We start from the raw sequence: 21,123 nt of genomic DNA, 5'->3' as shown, positions 1-21,123 counted from the left end.
GCTCAGGAGAGGGTGACTTCCAAGGGTGTGGGCTCGCCAGTCAGCCGAGGTGAGGACACAGGGTGAGGTCAGGATCAAGCATGGCTCTGGGCAGGAGGGGCGGTGGCTCCAGGATGCAGAGTCAGCTGGAACCTTCTTGAACACTGGAGAAAGCTGAGTTCTAAGCCGAGGTGGGCTGGCTCCAAAACCACGGAGTGAGGACTACGCTCCAGAGGGCCTCCTGGAGCCAGGGCTCTGGATGGGGCTCCCGAGGAAACTGACAGGGATGAGGATGAGGACGGTGCCACGTGGACCACTTGACTCAAAGAGGCCTGACTGGTATCTCCCATGGTCCTGGGCACACGGGACAATCCCATCCCGAGCGCCACACCAGTCAACCCCGCACAACCCCGTGAACTAAAGAGGTGAAAGCAGCCCTCCTGACTTGTGAGCCAACACTCAGAATGGCTGGATAATGTGCTTAAAGTCACGGGGCCAGTAAGGATGGCCTGGCCCTTCCTGGGACAGGAGATGGCACCTGGGCCAGGTGTTAGAGCAGAAATACTACATACACGAGTCACAAACTTGCTGATGAAAAACACTGGATTCTAGGGAGTAGCTGGCCAAAACCAGACCCATATTTATTGAAAAGTAGAATTTTAAAAGACAACTTTCCAACTTTGTTACACTCTCTGTCTCAATTTTGGCATTCTGGTGCTGGGTGGTAGGAATGGTGAAAGATCAGATCATGAACCAGTCAGCACATGGAAACCAAAGACACAGCGGTACGGCACCACAAATGCTTTGCAAACGTCAGATATTCAAGAGATATCAAGGAAGGAAACTGCAAGAGTTGTCCAGTTAAGAGTTTCCTTTGAGAGGCACTTTGGGAGAGCAGATGGACAGCTTGAGCACCCAAGAAACATGAATCTGTGGCATTCTGCAGAAGCCACGTGTGGGGATCCTGGTGGCTCTAGACTATATGTCACAGGCTCTTCCTGGAAAATAAAGACACATTTAACGCAAACATATGAGCCGAGTCACACAGACCACAAACCACCAAGTGTTACTGTCCTCCAATGTCTGTGCAAAGAAGGGAACTACAAAACTTGTCCAGGGAAGCTCTGGGTGTGCAGAAAGGTGACAGCACAAATGTACCTGGACAGACTGCTGGTGATCCACACTTCAAACCACGCGGGGCCCTGCTGGACACCCCTAACCCCCTCACGGAACCTCACAGATGCAAATCCTGATCCACCCCAGGGCCCTAGAGATCCCCCCTCAGTTGTCTGAGATTAAAAATAGTCCATTACAACCATAAGCCTTAAAGAGGTTCCTTAAGCCAAAACTTGTGTTTGTAGTGTGTCCTTTATTTCTTCCTGAATGGCTGTGTGTATCAGTATTTTGGTGTCCAGGCACTCTCAATATAAAGGGACTCCTGCATGAGGTCAAGGTGGAACTCAGGACGGGAAGATCCAGAGCTGGGAGGAAGTGGGATTTCCCTGACAAAGCCCAGGATCTACCTGTTTTGTCTAAGGTGATGGTCTGCCTCACTCACCTAGAGGTCCATTCTTATGTAACTGGGTGCCCCCAACCTCCGATTCTTTAGTTCCTAAGTCACGTCCGACTCTTTTGAGACCCCATGGACTGGAGCCCACCAGGCTCTGTCCATGGGATTTTCCAGGCAAGAATACTGGAGTGGGTTGCCACTTCCTTCTCGAAGGGATCTTCCTGACCCAGGGATCGAACCCACATCTCCTGCATTGGTGGGCAGATTCTTTATCACTGAGTCACCTAAGCCCCATCAATTTCAGGTACCAGACACCAAATTTCTAATTTATCATCAAACGTATAACAAAGGCAACAACTAGAGATACAATGAACTCGCAGAGAGGAGCCTCCCAAGGCCGGCGTTGTGGGGGGTAGGTGTGGTCCTGAAGCCAGACCCTGGGCTTGCCACCTGCTCCAGGAGGCAGCAGCCACACCCTCGGTCAATCATCTGGTGACTCACCTTCTCCATCTGTGTGATGGGTATGATCGCAGGACCACCTCAAGGAGCTGGGACAAGGATGCTGAGTCCAGCAAAGAGAGAGAGATGAGCACATGTCTGCTGCAAGCCAGTGCTCTCTGGCTGTGTATTCCCAGTGCCCAGCACTCAGAGGGGCTGGACAATGGCTTTCCCAGTGCACGAAAGGCAGGCAGGAGAGGGGAGAGGAAAGCTAGAGGAGAGAAGGCTAGCTGGTAACAGTCTGGTGACGCATATAATTTCCAAAGAGTAATTTTAAGACCAAACTTGAGATTCTGGCTTCTCTTGGAGTCATGCTAATTAAAATTTATTATTTCAAGATACAAAAATGCGGTGGTAGAAAAAGAAAACACACAAGTAATAAGCTTGTTAGAAGCCCTCCCTCAAAACGGTCCCCTGGGGACACTGAGTGCTCAAGCTTATAGGAACCCCTTCCCCACTGCTCAGTCCAGGCTTGCCAAAAGATGAACACACACAGGGTCTCGTCATAATACTTTTTTATTACAATATCCAAAAAACTGAGTATGTAGTTTAGGAGGTCTCAAGACCCCTTCCTCAACTGTAGGAATGTGCCATCTCAAGACTGTATATTGGAACTATAAAGGAGTTCAGATGTAAAGAGAAAAGAAAATGCAATTTCTTCATAAACATTCTGTGTCTCTTACTACCAATCACATATCCTTTTGTAAACCCTGAAAAATTTCCCTGTAAAGCAATTACTATATATATATATTTTGTGTGTGTGTGTGTGTGTGTGTGTGTGCGTGTGAAGTGTGGGTCGCTCCCCTCCCCAAAGATCACCTGTTTTCCTTAATCATCTGCATTAGTGTCAACAAATGGCTACAGGTACATATGACGTTGAGAATTAAATACATCACTGTGAGATTGAAACGAGCCGAAGGGCACGAGGAAAGAGCACTCTGCTGATGGCACGTCAGGGGGAAATTTCCGAAACCACCGTCTCCCCCGGTCTCTGGCCCCTCTTCTGCAAACCAGCACTCCGGGACCTCTTCTCTTTATTGCAAGCGCAGCCCCAAAGGCACTGGACAGCATCTTCCCTCCCGTCCCGCCCGGGGGTTCCAGTATTGCTAAGAGCACCCGGGGTTGTCCCCGGAGAGCCTGGGAGCCATGGGAGCGCAAACGACACAGATGGAGGGCTGCTGGGGTCAGGACTGCGGGTCCCCAGGCAGGTGCCGCCTGCTCTGTGGCTCACGGACGTAAGGGCGGCTCTGGTGTATCTGCATGGCACCCGAGGTCTGTAAGGGGGTCTGCTGGCGCGAGCGGTGTGAATGGACTAAGGCTGTCTCCCACGGAGGAGGAATAAAGTGAACCGACTCGCTCTGTCCACCTCCCATCACGAAAACCAGCCGGGAGGGCCCGGGATGGCAAAGAGTGGGGCGGGTGGCAAATAACCAACCTGGACAAAGAGGGGACCAGGCGGAGAGAACAGGGCCTGCAGGAGAGCCCGGCCAGGGCGCCTTCCCGGGGCGTCACTGCAGCGCCCGGACGAGGTAGAGCTTCTCCCCATGCTCACTGGTGAAGATGGGGGCCTTCTTATAGTGCTCCACCAGCTCGTCCATGGTGTGGAAGCGCCGCTGCCCAATGCAGTAGACGTTGTCCACCAGCTGAACCTTGAAATGCTTGTTCTTCCCTGATGCTTTGAGAGACACGGAGAAGTCACTGGGCTGTGGGGGAAAGAGAACACACACAGGTTACCACTGGGCTCTGTGCACCGGTTGGGAAGCCTGGGCTCCGGTCCACACCCAGGGCAGCCACCTCCTGATGTTTAGAACCACCCGGAGGCTGGTGAGATGCTTGTATTCTGGATCGAAGAAAACTGACACTGTACTTAGTATTTACGGTGTAAAATGTACTTTCGCTATTTGAAAACTGGAGGCTTGTTCTGAAATGTACAGCACCGATGCTAACCAATGCATGTTTTTTCATTTCCCCAGCTAGTTCTTGGATTTGTAGAAAGTGGTCTGTACATAGGCTGCAGCTAGAAATATACTTCCTCTGGCTTCCACCACTATTAGGAGCTCAGCCAACAGCATGGTGCTGGCCCAACTACAGACACCAAGTTCAATGGAGCAGACAGATGAATGAATACAGAAACCGTGGTGTGTATATATGCAATTGGAATGTTACTCAGCTATGAAAAAAGAATGCATGCAAATGAGTCCTAGTGAGGTGGATGAACCCAGAGCCTGTTACACAAAGTAAAGTAAGTCAGAAAAGGAAAGACAAATACTGTGTATTAACACATGTGTATAGAATCTAGGAAGAACCTATTTGCAGGGCAGCAGTAGAGACAGGCAGAGAACAGACCTTTGGGCACACTGGGGTAAGGAGAGAGTGGGAGGAGCTGAGAGAATAGCATGGAAACATACACATTACCATATGTGTACAGGAGCCAGTGGGAATTTGCTGTATGACACAGGGAGCTCAACCCAGTGCTCTGTGACAACCTAGAGGGGTGGGATGCGGAGAGAAACAGGACGGGGCCTCAGAAGGGAGGGGACATATGTATACCTGTGGATGATTCATGTTGATGCGTGGCAGAGGCCAACACAATATTGTAGGGTAGTTATCCTCCGATAATTGTATTTTTTCTATACTTCTCTATACTGTACAATTATAATCTTTGATTAAAAAAAAAAAGTCAATGGAACAGAAGAGAGAGCCCAGAAATAAATCCACACTCTCGGGGTCAATTAATCTGTGACAAAGGAGGCAAGAATATACAACAGAAAAAAGACGGTCCCTTCAATAAGAAGGGCTAGGCCAGGTGGCTGACCACAAGTAAGGATTGAGACTGGAACCTGACGGGTGACACAGACCCAGTCAATGAGATGGAAGGGTGTCCCACCCTGCCCCCGTCCCACTGTCACTCCTGTTCTTGCCGTTTCTGAGCCACCCTCTGTCCCTCTCCCTGCTCAACCATTCCTGAGGGTCTCAGAGCGCAGAATGGCCACGTGGAGATGCCTCTGCATCCCCAGACCGGATAAGCTCCACTCTCCTTGGCTGTGTTGTTACTGTCGCCCAGTCGTGTCTGATTCTTTGCGACCCCATGGACCACAGCCCACCAGGCTCCCCTGTCCATGGGATTCTCCAGGCAAGAACACTAGAGTGGGATGTCATTTCCTTCTCCAGGGAATTGTCCCAACCCAGGGATCAAATCCACGTGTCCTGCAGTGGCAAGTGGATTCTTTATCACTGAAACACCTCCTTGGCTACTGTTCAGCAGAAGACATCCTGACACATCTGTTGGTCAGGGCTGCGTCTAATCCATGGCTGTGTCCACAGAGAGCTCAACAGATGGTGGGAACTGTATGATCCAGGTCTAAAATGAATTCTGAGCCCAGACTTTCACCCTTCCCCAAACCAGGAACTCACTGCTGGTGACGACCCACCACCAACCCAGCCCCTGCTCACAAGTCTCCCAGCAGGACAAAACCAACAAGCATCCCTTCATTAGTTTTTACACTGACTCTGCAAATGTTTGATCAAAAGTGAACAGATCTTGCAAAATGAGAGACAACTCCATATAAACCAATGACAACTCAGGGAAAGGGGTGTCTGGGAGAACCCAGATCTGGGGTGAGCCGCTGGCCCCCAATAGTCACAACCGTCAGCATCACAATATTGTAAAGTAATTATCCTCCAATTAAAATAAATACATTTTTAAAAAGTATCACAGAGCTATACATATTCAGTTAGTTAGTAACTGTGTGTCCCTTTGCCCAAAATAGACCAAATAAATCTTTGAGGGGAAAACCTTATCTTATCTCTATACTAAAGCCAGGGCCCAAAGCCTTTGGGGAAGCCCAGGAAACACTGGGGGGATAAAATTTCAGGAAGAGATGGAAAGATCTAGATCCGTTAGGCTTTGGGTTGTGTGTTTTTTTTCCAGAATCACAGCCATTAGAGGATTAGGGGCCTGCAGGGGGTGGAGAGGGGTATGCAGAACTTGAAACTTATTCCCCAAACTTGATCTCTTATGCCCCTTCCGCCAAAAAAGAAATGAGTCATCATGAATGATTCATCGGATCAACCAGCCATCACTGTGCACACTGCTATGTTTAAAACAGATAAACAACAAGGACATACCATATAAAACAAGAAACTCTGCTCAGTGTTATGTGGCAGGCTGGAAGGGAGGGGAGTCTAGAGGAAAATGGATACATGTATATGTATGGCTAAGCCCCTCTGCCATGCACCTGAAACCATCACAACATTGTTGATTGGCCATCGTTGTTTAGTCGCTAAGTCGTGTCCGACTCTCTGTGACTCCAGGGACTGTAATCTGCCAGGCTCCTCTGTCCATGGGATTCTCCAGCCGAGAATACTGAAATGGGTTGCCATATCCTCCTCTGGGGGATCTTCTTGACCCAGGGATCAAACCTGAGTCTCCTGCATCTCCTGAATTGGTAGGCGGATTCTTTACCGCTGAGCCACCAGGAAAGCCTCATTAACTGGCCATACTTTAATACAAAACAGTTTAAATAGTCTAAAAGGCACAGAAGGACGTTTTAAGTAATCAATTGCACAATTCTCAAATCAGTGCTATTTTCACATTTACACAAGACTAATCAAGATGAATGTGAGCTGGCCCCAGTGTTATCAGTATTCCCACCCAAGCTGGATGCTGTGTATGGTTCTGAAAACAGAACAAAGTAAACAGGTACTGCCCGACAGGTGCTCTGCACAGGATGGCCTGAGCATGAGCCCCTTGGCCCAGTCACGTGGCAGTCAGTTCTGGTGGGTGAAGACTCGAGCAGTCACCATGCCCTGTGTCCAGCAGTACACACATGTTAGGGACCACTCAGTTTTCTCTTGCGGCTTCCAGTTTTCAAGAAGCAATGTGTAGTTTCAAGATTTGTTCATTTTTAGAAACATATACGTTCTGTGCCAAAAGCCTGTGCCTTCTGATAAAGATAGAAGGCAACTTCAGTTTTACGTTTAGGACCAGCCAGGCACTGAGTTAGTTTTAGAGACTCTTTAATCAGTTTATAGACAAAGCGGCATCGTACGGAGGGCGTGCGTGAGACGGCGTCACTATGTGATAGACTCAATTTTACTTATGCCCCACAATCAGCAGATGACTTTCTGCATTTGCTTTTAATTTAAGTGCCTTAATTTAGCCTCCTGATGTGTCTCCTGTACATATGCATTACGGCAGTAAAACTGGTCGCTGTATCAGAGACAGTAATTTTTAATTTTGTGGGCTCCTGAGCAGAAACCTTGACATTAAGGACATGGGAGGAATTAAGTTTACACCAAGCAGTGCGTGCCGAACCTTTGGAGAACTCTCATTCCAGCATCTCTGTGCTTCTGATCGATGTGCTAAAATGCACTGTTACACGTCACCAAGTTCTAAAGGAAGCCTGAGGATGAACTGGGCCAGGGCTTCTCAATTTGTGCTCCCAAGTCCAGTAGCATCACCTGGGTGCTTGTCAGAAAAACCAAATTCTCAGGCTCCACTGCAGACGCCCTGAATGAGCAGCTCAGGGGCAGGGCCGTCAGGGGCTTCAGATGCAGTTTGAGATCAGGTCTGAGAGAACCACGCACAGTGCTTTCAAGTGCTCAGGGCCATGAGAACAAAACAGGAATGTGATTCATGTCCTAAGACGCTCCTTGAAGGAGATGGCTCCACGACAAAGCCCACCCCCAGGCTGGGGAAGCCTATCTGACTCTGTCCTGAGGGGTCAGACCTTGCTTTAGATTCTCCATGCAGGGGGCCCCCTGGGTGGCACAGACAGGATTCTCAAGAAGCCAGCCCCCTGGATCTGAAAAGAAAAGGGGCTGCTCCAGAGGTGGGGGGTGGGGAGCGGATCCCCGAGAGGTTGGCGCCACCAGTCTTGGTCCTTACAGGCTCGTCTTTCCCAAAAGCCGTGGGGAAGTCACGTGAAGGATGGAGCCACACTGGTCTGCACTGGCCATGGGCGCTGGGCAGGAAGACTCAGCGACACTCTGAAACTAAGCGTGTCACAGAAACTTAACGGGTGTCTGCTGGCTCAACCACACTGAGAAGAGGACTGAAGCCCACGAGCCCAGCAGCTGGGGTGGGACTGACTTGCCGTCACAGGTCCCGAGAGGTCGGTGAGACGCCTCAGACACCAACTCCGGTGGGCAAGTACTTTCCTCGCCCGCATCTTGAGACCAAAATGTGAATACTTCTTGCAGAGTTTCTCCTGCAAGTCGAGAAGGAACTGTTTTCAAAGGACAGGCAGTAAAGACTCCTGGCGGTGGAGAGAAGAGGTGGTCTTGCCGGCCTCCAGGAAAGAAATGTTTACTGAGAGCCGAGCGGAGCAGAAGGCAAACCTTCCTCCCTCCATCCGGGCTCCTCAGCTCATCTCATTGGACAAGGTGTTTCCCCTTCACTGGCGGAGAAACCACAGAAAAGTGAAGTCGTGTCTGACTCTCTGTGGCCCCATGGACTGCAGCCGCCAGGCTCCTCCGTCCAGGGGATTCTCCAGGCAAGAATACTGGAGTGGGTTGCCATTTTCTTCTCCAGAGGATCTTCCTGCCCCAGGGATCAAAGCCAGGTCTCTTGCACTGCAGGCAGATTCTTTACCATCTGAGCCACCAGGGAAGCCCCCGAGAAACCACAATCAGGGCAGAAAACATTCGCTGGGAGGGCCGGAGTGTGCCTACTGGGGCTGCGGGCCCCCCACCCCTCACTCTGGGTTTGCCTGTGCCTGTGTGCTGTTAAAAACAAGGGATACGGTTCAAACAAACCCTAGCAATTTCTATGATCTTTCCTTCTTGCTAACTGACTGCAGTGATCAGCAGATTACTGGGAGCAAAGCCTGAATTACCTCTCTTCTATAAATGAAATGGAGCCCTCCAGCCTAGGAGACAAGTCTGTTCACAGTCCTTCTGCAGTTATGGCTAACAAGAAATGGAGTAGGAAGACGGAAAGGATTACACTGGTGCTATTAATACATGTGCCAGCTGTACGCACCTTTCTCATATATTAAAATTTATTAGATCCATTTCTTTTTTCTTTTTAACATTGATTTATTTGGCTGCTCTGGATCTTAGTTGCAGCATGCAGGATCTAATTCCCTGATCAGGGATTGAACCTGGGTCCCCCACATTGTCAGCTCGGAGTCTTAGCCATTAGACCACTAGGTAAGTCCCAAGATACGTTTTTGTTTTTTTTTTTAATTTCCACTACAGCTTTTAATTCTTGGGGGGAAACATTTCTAACAGGTACTTGTGAATTTACATGAGAGCAGTATATCCATAAAGAAGGCTGAGCATCAAAGAATCGATGCTTTCAAACAGTGGTGCTGGAGAAAACTCTTGAGAGTCCCTTGGACTGCAAGGAGAACACATCAGTGAATCCTAAAGGAAACCATCCCAGAATATTCATTGGAAGGGCTGATGCTGAAGCTCCAATACTTTGGGCCCCTGAAGTGAAGAGCTGACTCATTGAAAAAGACCTTGCTGCTGGGAAAGATTGAGAGCAGGAGAAGAAGGGGTGACAGAGGATGAAATGGTTGGATGGCATCAACTCAACAAACATGAGTTTGAGCATGCTCCAGGAGATGGTGAAGGATAGGGAAGCCTGGCATGCTGTAGTCCATGAGGTCACAAAGGGTCAGACACAACTGAGTGACTAAACAACAACAGCAAGTATATCAATAAACATTTACATCAAGAGAGCTAATGATCTGGAGGTTTTTATGAAAATGTTTCTGAATACTGTTCAGTTCAGTTCAGTCGCTCAGTCGTGTCCGACTCTCCACGACCCCATGAATCACAGCACGCCAGGCCTCCCTGTCCATCACCAACTCCCGGAGTTCACTCAAACTCATGTCCACAGAGTCGGTGATGCCATCCAGCCATCTCATTCTCTGTCGTCCCCTTCTCCTCCCACCCCCAACCTTTCCCAGCATCAGAGTCTTTTCCAGTGAGTCAACTCGTCACATGAGGTGGCCAAAGTACTGCAGTTTCAGCTTTAGCATCAGTCCTTCCAATGAACACCCAGGATTGATCTCCTTTAGAATGGACTGGTTGGATCTCCTTGCAGTCCAAGGGACTCTCAAGAGTCTTCTCCAGCACCACAGTTCAAAAGCATCAATTCTTCGGCGAATTTGACAGTTTTCAGGTGGCTCAGTGGTAAAGAATCAGCCTGCCAATGCAGGAGATGAGATGCAGGTTTGATCCCTGAGTTGGGAAGATCCCCTGGAGTGGGAAATAGCAACCCACTCCAGCATTCTTGCCTGGGAAATTTCACCAGAGAAGCCTGGTGGGCTACAGTCCATGAGGTTGCAAAGAGTTGAACAGGACTAAGCTACTGAGCATGCACACACTCACACTTGCACTCTAGTTTGAAAGAGCTGTTTTTCAGTTCCCACTGATTTACTGGACACTCATCTCTCTTCATGTTACACTTGCAGCCTGAAGGGAGATTGTCTGGACCCCTGGTACAGCAATCCTGAGCCAGAGGCCACCAAGTCTGACTTGAGTTCACAAGCCCAGGGGTCAGTAGGCGCAGAGGAAGCGTTGGGCATGCTGGCACCTCCTCTGGCTGCTGCTGGCCCCCCATCACTCTGAATCTACACACACATGCTGGACAACTGCATCATCAGTGAATGTGGAGAATATTTTCTAGGGTCTCATGCAGTGCTGGGATTCAACGGCCGACAGAATGACACACCATCCACTCCAGTGCTGACCTGGCTGCCATGGCGGCAGCACAGCCATGTATGAAGGCGGTTACACCTGTGAGCACAGGCCTCATCGTGGGACCCAGGAGCACGGCTCATGGAGGGTTTCCAGATGGAAAGGAGGAGGAGTGAGGTGTGAACGGCGTGTGTGCCTAGACTGGGCAGGGAGGGGGTGTTGGGGGGATGGGGGCAGCTGTACTCTACAGTTTTCCAGATGTGTGCGAAGGTCCACAGGAGGAGAGAGCAGAGTCTGGGCAGCATGCAGGAGAGGGCGATGGGAGGTCTCCTCCATGGACCAGGAGGAGCCACTGAGCCGCCCTCGGCCACATGACTGGGATTACCCCAGGGCACCCAGTGACACAGCCCAGCCACCTGCACCACCTCCTCCTGCTCTCGCTACAAATCAGGTTTCAGGTAACAAGCAGCCCTCTGTTCCACTTTCTACAGCATCTCCCTCCAAAAAAGGGGATTCAGCACTCTTCACCTTCTTTTACACATAACACAGCAGAGATAAAACTCCATCCAAAGCCCTTCATAATAAACAACACAAAAACACAGGGACACAAAATATGGGGAAATAGATGATCTCTTTGGGATCTTTAACATCTTACAAAGGAAAACGGCTTCCTACACCACAGGCTGATGTTTTACAGACCTCAACCTAGTTGTAAGCTAGGTTTCTACAGCCACTAAAAAAATAAAACACTGACAGTTTACAGAGTACACAGAAATTTAGTTACTGGTGAATGTAACAGTTTCCTAGCCGCATCCACAGAATAAGTCTGAATAAATACATAAGGATTTACGATGAGCATTAGATGAGAAGGCAGGTAGGAATTTTGAATTTTCTAGATTTAATGAGATCTGGATGGAATATAATGATTAAATACAAAGAACTGACACTGTTTCATCTTTAGCTGCTAAAGGTAAATGACAATTAGAGGCGAGGGATGAGAGCAAGAGAGGGGAAGAGAGAAAACTCGATACTGAGATGCAAGACAGAAAAGGGCCAGCGCAGGGTCATGTGGTTCACTCACTGGCTGATAAACCATGTCTAATACACGCCTCTGAAATACCCACACATCACTGACCCCGGATATTGTAGGATATGCCAATGCTTTGCTTGTTGTTCTGAAATATGTCCATCAGCTCCCCCGCCGCCCAAGCACAGATTTCCCAGAACTCAGATCTTTTTACTTTTCAATACAGAAAAATACGGAATATTTTAAAATGCAAAGTATTAAGCAAGAATCTTGCTCATTTATACTGAACTCGCTCGGGATATTTAAAAAAATGAAACGCATCTTGAAAAGGCACTCTAAAAAAAGCGGCTATGCTTACTGAGGAGTCACAGGTCCTGCAGTGACCAAAGGTGAGCCCTGAGCACAGGGACCTAGAAGAAGGAAAAGGAAACTGAATGGGGTGCCTGTGGGTCCTGCAGAAACGGGACCCCGAAGCCGGGTCAGGCTGTGGAGCGCCGGCTCACGCAGCTTTGAACGGTAAGCTCTCACCTTAGAGATGCCAGAGTGAACAGGAAAAAGACAACACATGGGCGGAAAGAAGATGGGAAGGTGCTGGCAGGAAGCAGAGGCAGTGGAGGCAGGAAACGGACAAGCAGACTTGTCCATCTGAACGGCTCCTCACAGTTGCAGAGGACAGGTGGGCAAAGACCTGGTTACGAGCATGAAGACAGTGCAGCCGGCTCGCCCTGCCATCAGGAGAAGAGCAGCAGCACGCCTGAGAGTCCCTGAGCATCTCTTTGGCACAAGACAGGCACATACACAGCAGATAGCACCACGGGTAACAGCGGGTTCCAGCCAGACAAGCATCCAGCACACCCTTGGGCCACATGGCAGCCTTCAGGCCGAGCTGGGGCCATGGCAGGGGCAGAGCTAAGCAAGTCCCAGAGAGCCTCTTCCCCACCCCGAGAGCCAGTGGCCCGGCACACAATGAGCTGTCATAGCTCAGTTTTCTAAATTAAAACAGAAGGAATAAAATGTGGAAAGACTCCCCCCCATAAAATGGTTAAAACAAACAAGCAATACTTTAGTTATTTAGAAAAGGCTTTCTCCTCTCATAACCCGAGACAAATGTAACACTGTTGCTTCCTCAAGTTCCTGGGGGTGGAGTACAGATAAGAAAAGTACCCTCCTCTACCTCTAAAAGGACCTGGTCCCAAGGTCTGACAGTGACCATGGCCTGCCTGTATGTGCTTGTTTCATGGACAAGTCACAGGTTTTCTCTAAGCCAGTGATACTCTCTGCCTCCTGCTAAAGACTTTCCCGTTCCCTGGTCCCATACAGAAGAACCTGGGGCACTGTCTCCACTCTGGGGGGCTGCTTTTACCCCTCTCCTTTCTAAGAAGCCTCTTTAAACCCAACGTTCCTAAATCAGGACGCGACTCCTTGACTATGAAGCATCCTTGTCCCTCGATCACCTCCTACTGTGATGGGGTTTCTGGTGCTTTCTTTGAGTTTCTGCTCAGGGGGGTTGCAAGTGCTCTGGACCCGATTCTCTGAAGCCTCCTGATCTGTGCATGGAGCAGACCTCATATGAGAACAATTTAATGTGATGTCCTGCCAGAAACCATTGACTCTGGATGAGAAAAGCTCATTGACCAGATTTCAGATGCAGCTACTGTCTAGATCCCATGTGCTCACCACCACGAGCTGCTGCCACCACTGGGGGGCTGGTTTTCACCCCCATCACAGCTGCCCCTCTCTGTCTGAAGGGAAACCACTTCTGTGGGCTTGAACTCCCTCTAGATCAGTCAATAGGAATCTTGACTGTGCACTTAGTAATCGTGGTATCAACCTTTTCAGGGGACAATTACAGTACATAGCATGGGCTGACTAGTCTTACAGGTTGCATTTATACAATTAAACTGAAGTCTATAGGAACCAACAGAAAATGATCACACTGGACTCCATCCTCAAAACTTTTGCTTCACTCTGGCAGGTGTATTTGCAAAGACTGATAAAACCAGCTTAGTACCTCCACAATGAAAACACAAAAAGGTACCTGGAATGACAGCTCAGTTCCCCCAGACAGACTTGGCCACACACCTGAAACACAGACCCCAAATCTGTGCTGGAAACAGGTATGCTCCAAGTCGAGAGGCCTCATACCACTGACTCAATTTGTACACACAAACCCCTCTCTTAACAACTGTCCTTTTCCATTTTAGTTCTGTTCCTGAGTGCTTTAGAAGCTTTTCAGAGATAAAGTCAGTGGTGCCTGTGGCAGAGACGTACTGAGGATTACACACTTTAAAAAGAAAAACACACCAACCAACAAGATTGTTTCAGAAACAGGGCGTCTGCCTTGCTGAGAACATCTGATGCATCTCAGACCCACAGAAGAAACAAGGTTGGGTCATCAACACAGGAAAACCAGGGGAGAAAATGATGTTTGGGTCTGCAGGACAGAACAGGGGTGACCCCACTCAAGAGGCAGCAAAATCACCAAAAGCTGAGACACTCTGTATTTGCCATCTCACCTACAAGAATGCACCTTGTGGAGCAGAGGTGCAGCCGAGGCTGGGCAGTCCAAGTGGATGTCAGCATAAGGTGGGGCTGGGGCCTCAGGACACAGGCTGTATAGAGCATCTGTGTTCATCCTGCATAACATGAGCCCCACATACCACTGCTGTCTGAGGTCATTCACACATCTCCACACACTTTCATGCTCTCTGCTTCCTTCCTGTGCGCCACCCACCCACCGAGGGTTCTCTGTCCTGAGGAGGAAGCCATCCTGCACAGCCAGTGCATACCCACACATGTGTACACACCTAGATGTGTGTATACATGCACACCCAGATGTGCACACGTATGTGTACACATATCCACACCTCTCCATCCACCCCACCCCACACTCACTGAGTATTCTCTGTCCTTGTAGCACACACACCGAGATGCACACCTGTGCACACCCAGACACGTGTACACACCCCTTCACCCACCCTGCCCCACACTCATCAATGACTCTGTCTTGATGAGAAAGTCACCCTGCACACCTGGTACACACATACAGAGATGCATACACACATGCACACACACACATGTGCAGACGTGCACACCCCTCCACCCACCGTGCCCTGTACTCACTGAGGACTCGCTGTTAGGCAAGAAGAAGTCGCCCTGTATGCCTGGTGCACACACAGAGATGCCCACATATGTGCACACCCAGACACATACACACGCACAGCCCTCTGCCCACCCACCCCATCTGGCACTCACCGAGGACTCGCTGTCCCGCACAAGGAAGTCGCCCTGAACGCCCCGCGCGTTGAGTGCGCACTCGGCCTGGTGGCGAGTCACGTTCCCGTAGTACCACTCGCGGCCCGCGAACCGGCCGGCACGAGCAGGCCCCGCGGGTCCGGAGCCAGCGTGCGGGGCCGGGCCCTCGCTCAGCACCACCACGTAGTTCTTGGGCACCAGGCCGACCTGGCCACGCGCGTTGCGGCAGCGCCACCACTCGGGGTCGTTCTCGGGCTTCTCGATCACCTCCATGGTCTCGCCCTTGTCAAAGTTGAGCTCCTCCTCAGTGACCGAGCTGAAAGGGTACAGCGTCTGCACCACCTGCAGCGCCCGCGCGCCCTGCCCATTGCTGAGCGTGGCGCCGGGCCGCAGGCTTGAGCCCCCGGGCGCGTCGCCGGCTGCCTCGTCCAGCTCCTCCAGCACGTAGTTGGACGGGAACCAGCCCACCTGGCCGTTGTAGCTGCCCCGCCACCAGCCGTCGCTGCACTTCTCCATGACGGTGACGCGCGAACCCTTCACTAGCGACAGCTCGTCCTCGCGCTCCGCTGCGTACGCGAACTTGACCACGGCGGGGATGCTGAGGTCGTAGATGCGGTCGGCGCCGCCACCGTTGGCGGGGAACTCCGCGTCCGTGCTGGGCGTCGGGGAGGCATCGCGTGCGCTCGTCTTCCGGCGGGTCCTTCCGAGGCCTGTGGAGAAACAGCAAAGCTCAGCGCAGGGAACGGGTTCAGCAGAGTGGGACCCCGCAAGGGCTCCACGCAGGGCTCCACCAAAGGGGCAGCGCCTGCACACTGATGCAGAACGGACTTGGCCGCCCTGGCTGGTGACCAGCCAGTCACCAACAGAGATAACAGTGGCCAAATGCCTGAAAGCTGGGAATTAACATATCTGATCTCTGCTTTCCTCGGAAAAAAAAAAAAAAAGCCAGAGCACCAGCAAACTAAGAGGATAAAACAGTGTAAATGAAAATGATAAGAGCAGCCATATGCCACTAGGAGGAAAACAAACAAAAAGGCATCTGTACAGAAATATCTTCTGCATCAGGACAGAGGTACCTTCTGTGTTGTGGGTGGGAAATTGGACCAAATGACCTTAAAGACCCTCCCTAGCTCTCAGACCCCTCAAGCCTGTCCTGCTCTGCCGGCCACCACCTGTCCTCCACTCTGGGGACACTCGGCATCCTCCCAGGGTGGCAACAGAGCAGTAACTCTGGGGAGAAACCCATACCCTTCTCCTTCCTTCCCTTCTTTCAAAACTACACAGATTTCGCACAAGTAGTGATGAGTGATTTAGAAAAAAGAGCGCATGCAGTAAATTTAAGGCAGAATTTTTCATATTCTGGTGGCAAACCCACAAGTGGATCAGAAAATCAGTTTAAGGGGGTCTGAGCAGCCTGTATGTATGCACTGTCTTCTTTTTAAAAGGAAACAAGACAGAAGATGTCAGAGTGCATCAAACATAGAACTGCTGCTTCAGTTACATATGTGAGTCTGGGCCAAGGTGTCACCCGAAACATCACTTCCTGTGCATGAGGAACACAGCTTGAAAAGCCCTAGGGTAAAAATGATTTGACCTGCTTAAAATGCACAGAATCCCACAACCTTTTAGAAGTGAGCCCAGGGAGGAAGGCACGATGCCCGAGTTGGGGACGTGCCCCTGGACTGTGGGGTTGGCTGTGCTTCTTGGGCTTTGAGAGGTGGCCATTTGCCCACCATGCCTCCGAGCTACACCAGCATGGGAGCTTCCACAGTAGGGAAACTGTGGCCACTGGCAGATCTTTGTTTTTTTCCCAAAAGGACACCAAAGCATGTCTATGGATAGCTTGTACTTCTTTCTCCCTAATTCCCTGCAGTAAAGACAGTTTGGGCTTCCCTGGTGGCTCAGTGGTAAAGAACCCACCTGACAATGCAGGAGACTTAGGGTTAGATCCCTAGGTCGGGAAGATCCCCTGGAAGAATGGCAACCCGCCCAGTATTCTTCCCTGGGAAATCCCACAGACAGAGGAACCTGGCAGGCTACAGTCCATGGAGTCGCATAGAGTCAGACATGACTGAGGGACTAAACAGCACACAGACAGCTTGGTCCTGAGAATTCCCTTTGTTCCTACTCCCCTGTCGGGTGGGGAGATCAAAGGAATAAAAGGAGGTGTCATGATGGCCTGAACCATGGGGAGCTGGGCGCTGGCTTCCAGAGTGGACCCACCTAGGCTGGCATTCTCTGCCCCAGACACATACTCAGCTCAGCACCGCTGTCACTCACTCGCTAGGTGCCCTCCCTCCAGAGGAAAATGGACTGATCCCTGGATGTGCTCAGCACCAGACCCATCAGCAACACCAGAAGCACTGTGAGGTCCTCCTCATGGGCGACTGGGGCCCCAGGCCTGCGGAGCACACACCCACCTGCCCAGCGCTCTCTCCCTTTGCTGCACTCAGCTTCTCGGGGCCTGAGGCCTGGCTCAGGGCAGGCACTCAGCTAATGTTTGCCTGGTTAACAAGCTCCATTTTCTATCTCACCATCACAAGTTCATCTGCCTCATCAGTCCTTGAAGACTGATCTCTCTTGGGATACACACCTGGGCTGCCAGGAGAGCTCAGGGTAATTAGGAGCAGCCTGATACCCACCCCTGCCCCCCACCCCCAAGTACGTACTGCTGACCCCTCCATATGCCTTGAGATCCTCCCCTGTCCAGGCACCACATGTCTGTAAGCCAGCAACTCCGCAGCCAGGGCAGGAGGCCCTACTCTAGCCAGGCTGTGTCCCCGGAAACTGAGGGCACCATTTCCTGACCCTCTGTGCCCCCACTCTCCCAAGTTGCAGTAAACCCTGGTGGTTTTACTTTTTTTATTCCCAGGCATGTGGACCTTAGGCTTACACCTTACCCTGCAATGAAACGTGCTATTATATGCCATATGGAGCCCCAAGTTCAGGAAGGGGATGTCCAGGACCGGAGGGAGGAAGGAGAAATGGATGGCTGTCGGATGGATGGGACCCCCTCATCCCTGTGGTAAAGCCACATGGCCTGGGTCAGGCTGACGGGACAAAGGAGCAAGTCACCATCCATGTGCCCTTTCCCGTGGGCAGACTTGCCAGGAGCTGGCACAGAGGGAGATGTGTCAGGGCAAAGCACACCATCACAAGGATCCACGAGTCCAGAAGCAGAACTTCCATTCCTGCTCCTAAGAGAGCCTGTTCCCCCATGAGCAGGCAGGCAAATAACATTCACTGAATGTGTAAGCCTGAAAAAAAGAACTGGTTCAGAAGCACAGGATTTTCTTCCAAATGTGAAAGTCAAATGGTAGCACAGATGCCAGGGAGAAGAATTTTTGAAAGGTTTTCATTATAAATTGTAATTTAAAATACATATTTAATACCTCTCAACACATATACCCGATCCATCAGCACGAGCATCTCTGAATGTGACGTGCCTTGGGGAGTGGGGCGGTGGTTGGGAGGTGGCGAGCATTCAGTATGACCTTCTGAAGCGCCACTTAGCGTCTGTCACTGGCAGAAGCGCACAAGAGCAACTTTTTGAGCCCACACCTGCTCAGTAAAATGAAATACAATAACAAAGAACGGAGTGCCCACAGGGTCAACACATCTGTGGGGTGAATGGCTGGCATACAACGGAACCCCGGCTCTGACCAGGCTCCAAGCTCAGCTCCTGCCCCACTGGCTTGTAGCCTGGTGGCTCTGCACTCTCTCTACTGGGTATCTGCATCTGTAGCACGAGGGTGTCAGTGGCCCTGCAGGGGTGGGTGGGGCAATCGTGAGGGTCCGAAGTCTGAGGAAAGCATGTGTGCAGTGACCAGCGCACAGTAGGAGCTGTACAACTGTGGCCGTGGTGTTTACTGCTATTATCAGTCCATACGCTGTTTTCCTTTCTGGGTGAGGACGAAGGTCCAGTCGAGAAAACAACAGATGGTGCTTTCTCCAGAGATGTGCACGTGTCTATGTTTCCCTAAAATGCTCCTGTGGGGCTGGGTGGGTGGGAGGTGCACAGTTGATCAGTCCTGCCTGCTGGGTTGGGAGCTGCTGAGACACAAGGGCCCCTCTGAAGTGTCCAAGGAAAAGATGCTCCTCAGTGCAAAGTGGGCCTTCAGGGAGGGAGTAAAAGAGACACCCCATCTCCCAAGGCTCTCGGGCCACAAGCCGCTCTGGACGAGGCACACGCTGGTGACGAGCCACACGCAGGCTCCAAGAGGGGTCTTAAGGGGGCTGGGCTCCAGACCCCAATTCCCGCCACCCACCCTGGCCCGGGGCTGCTCCCAGCTGTGCCGCGAAGCACTGTGCTACCCTGGACAAGTATGTCAACCTGTCTGATTGTCACAGAAGAGCTCTGGGTCAGGTCAGCTCTAGGGTCTTGCCAGGACTCTACAGAGACACCAAGCTGTCAAATGAACCTCACTTTCCAAACTCAACTGTACACACTATGCTACAAGAAACAGCCACAGAAGAACTGTAAGTGGTCCACCTGGCTCCTACGGCCAACTCTTGTCACTAGAGTTTGGCTGAGCATGTGGGCTAACATGACAGGACCATTACCTCACACCAGTGCAGAAGAACACCCCGACCCCTTCACCACCAATTCACGCTCCACTATAAATGCCCACTTGTAAATTTCCCAAGTCAGACACTCAACTGTTTTGCTCCTGAAAAATCAAAAATACAAAATCGATGAAGGTTGCCCGCAAACAGCCACCCCAGGACAGCTGGCTTCCAGGAGGAAACGTAGGCACAGCCCCAGCCTGAACACTCCCCAAGACATGACCTCCAGAGGCCTTCCAGCTGTGAGAACCACTAGGACAATCCAGACGCTCACAGAATCCATGAGTTCAGAAGCAGAGAAAGGAAGCTGAGAGTTGAGAGAAAGTGACAGCAGCCTGGAGAGATCAGGGAACGACTTGGAGACAAAGATGACGTGAACAAGTGCTCGGTGAGGAGCAAAGGAACATCCAGCCTGCCCAAAATCACTCATGCTCGACAGTCAGACCCTGACCAGCTCAGGTCAGCAGGAGCCCTCCAGATGCCCACCTGCCCTCCCATACCTAGAGCAGTGGTGGGTACAGGGCCGGGTGTGCAGGAGAGAAGGGGCCTGCTTGGCCAGCAGCCCAAGGGGCTCTGCAGTCAGCTCCATGGAACCCGCCCTGAACAATGTCCCCCGCACCCACAGTGGCCCCCGGGGACAGGCGTGAATGTGTAATCGGGAAAAGGAACGTTTGAGACATATGCATGGGGTCTAAAAATGAGCCAGGCCATATGGGGAAGCACAGATAGAAACACGGCAAGAAGGCTTTACTGAAACTCACTGCATTTTTAGTCAACGTTTCTTCTAAAACTGAAGGCTCCCACTTGAGTAACTTGAGTCAAGAAAGGGTGCTCTGTAGAAAAATGATTATTTTAATAAGAAGCAACTTAGGTGCCAGTTGCTGGGAGAGAAACTGGGAAATACCTTACCTGCTGTCCTCATCCCTCCTCCTGGCACAAGGGGCCAAGGGATGAGGCATCTGGTTTCGCAACCCCTGTGTCACCGCACACCTGCATCTCCCCGGCCTCTCAAGGGGGCAGCCCCTCCTTCTTCCCACGGCCCCTCCTGGCCTTCCTCCCATTAGCATTCTTCTGAACAATCTGTCTCTATTTTCTCTCTAATTATCCACCCACTGATCTGTTGTGAGTTGTTTTACATTTTTTGTTCTAAATACTTGGACGCTCATGATATACGGAAACAAATCCAAGTTTATTTTGGGTGCTGGCACCACAGTGTCTGTAGACGTCTCCACTGTCTGTGGGCACTGCATTTGGCAGGTCATTTGTACTATGAATGATCTCGTGAGACGGAAAGCTAGAGAGTTCTAAATTATGGCACGTTATATGTAATTCAGGTTCGCACAACTGTATAGATTATACAGCAGAGACTGAAGAGGTAAACCTCAAGTGTTAAAAGTGGCTCTGAAAACCCAGAGTCCTTGCTATAACATGGTAAAGAGATGATAATTGGAGAAGCTGGCTGTTGAAAATCAAACTGAGATCTCTCAATATTCTTTGCACGCACTACATACAAACCTAGGGGGTGGTTTGTTGTTGTTCAGTCCCTCAGTCATGTCTGACTCTTTGTGACCCCATGAACTGCAGCACACCAGGCTCCCCTGTCCTTCACCATCTCCCGGAGCTTGCTCAAACT

At 50.8% G+C, this 21,123-nt stretch overlaps 1 protein-coding gene across 9 annotated transcripts in view; it reads right to left on the bottom strand.

The window, feature by feature from the left end:
• Positions 1-2,487: 2,487 nt before the first annotated feature.
• Positions 2,488-21,123, bottom strand: part of NCK2 (NCK adaptor protein 2) — a 114,979-nt gene continuing 96,343 nt past the window's right edge. For all 9 annotated transcript variants that reach the window (XM_088841384.1, XM_088841380.1, XM_055399196.2 and 6 more), the window contains 2 exons: positions 14,925-15,634; positions 2,488-3,690 (listed from right to left, as the gene is read on the bottom strand). In XM_088841384.1, the coding sequence (XP_088697510.1) occupies positions 3,496-3,690; positions 14,925-15,634 (905 nt within the window). In that variant the 3' untranslated portion in view covers positions 2,488-3,495. The remainder of the gene's footprint in view (positions 3,691-14,924; positions 15,635-21,123) is intronic.

The sequence above is a fragment of the Moschus berezovskii genome, chromosome 11 (genome assembly GCF_049115385.1).
Source record: "Moschus berezovskii isolate FMDL1 chromosome 11, NW_MosBer_1.0, whole genome shotgun sequence".
In the NCBI taxonomy this organism is placed as follows: Eukaryota; Metazoa; Chordata; class Mammalia; order Artiodactyla; family Moschidae; genus Moschus; species Moschus berezovskii.
The sequence above is the reverse complement of the archived record's forward strand: the minus strand, read 5'-3'. Positions and strand labels throughout refer to the sequence as shown.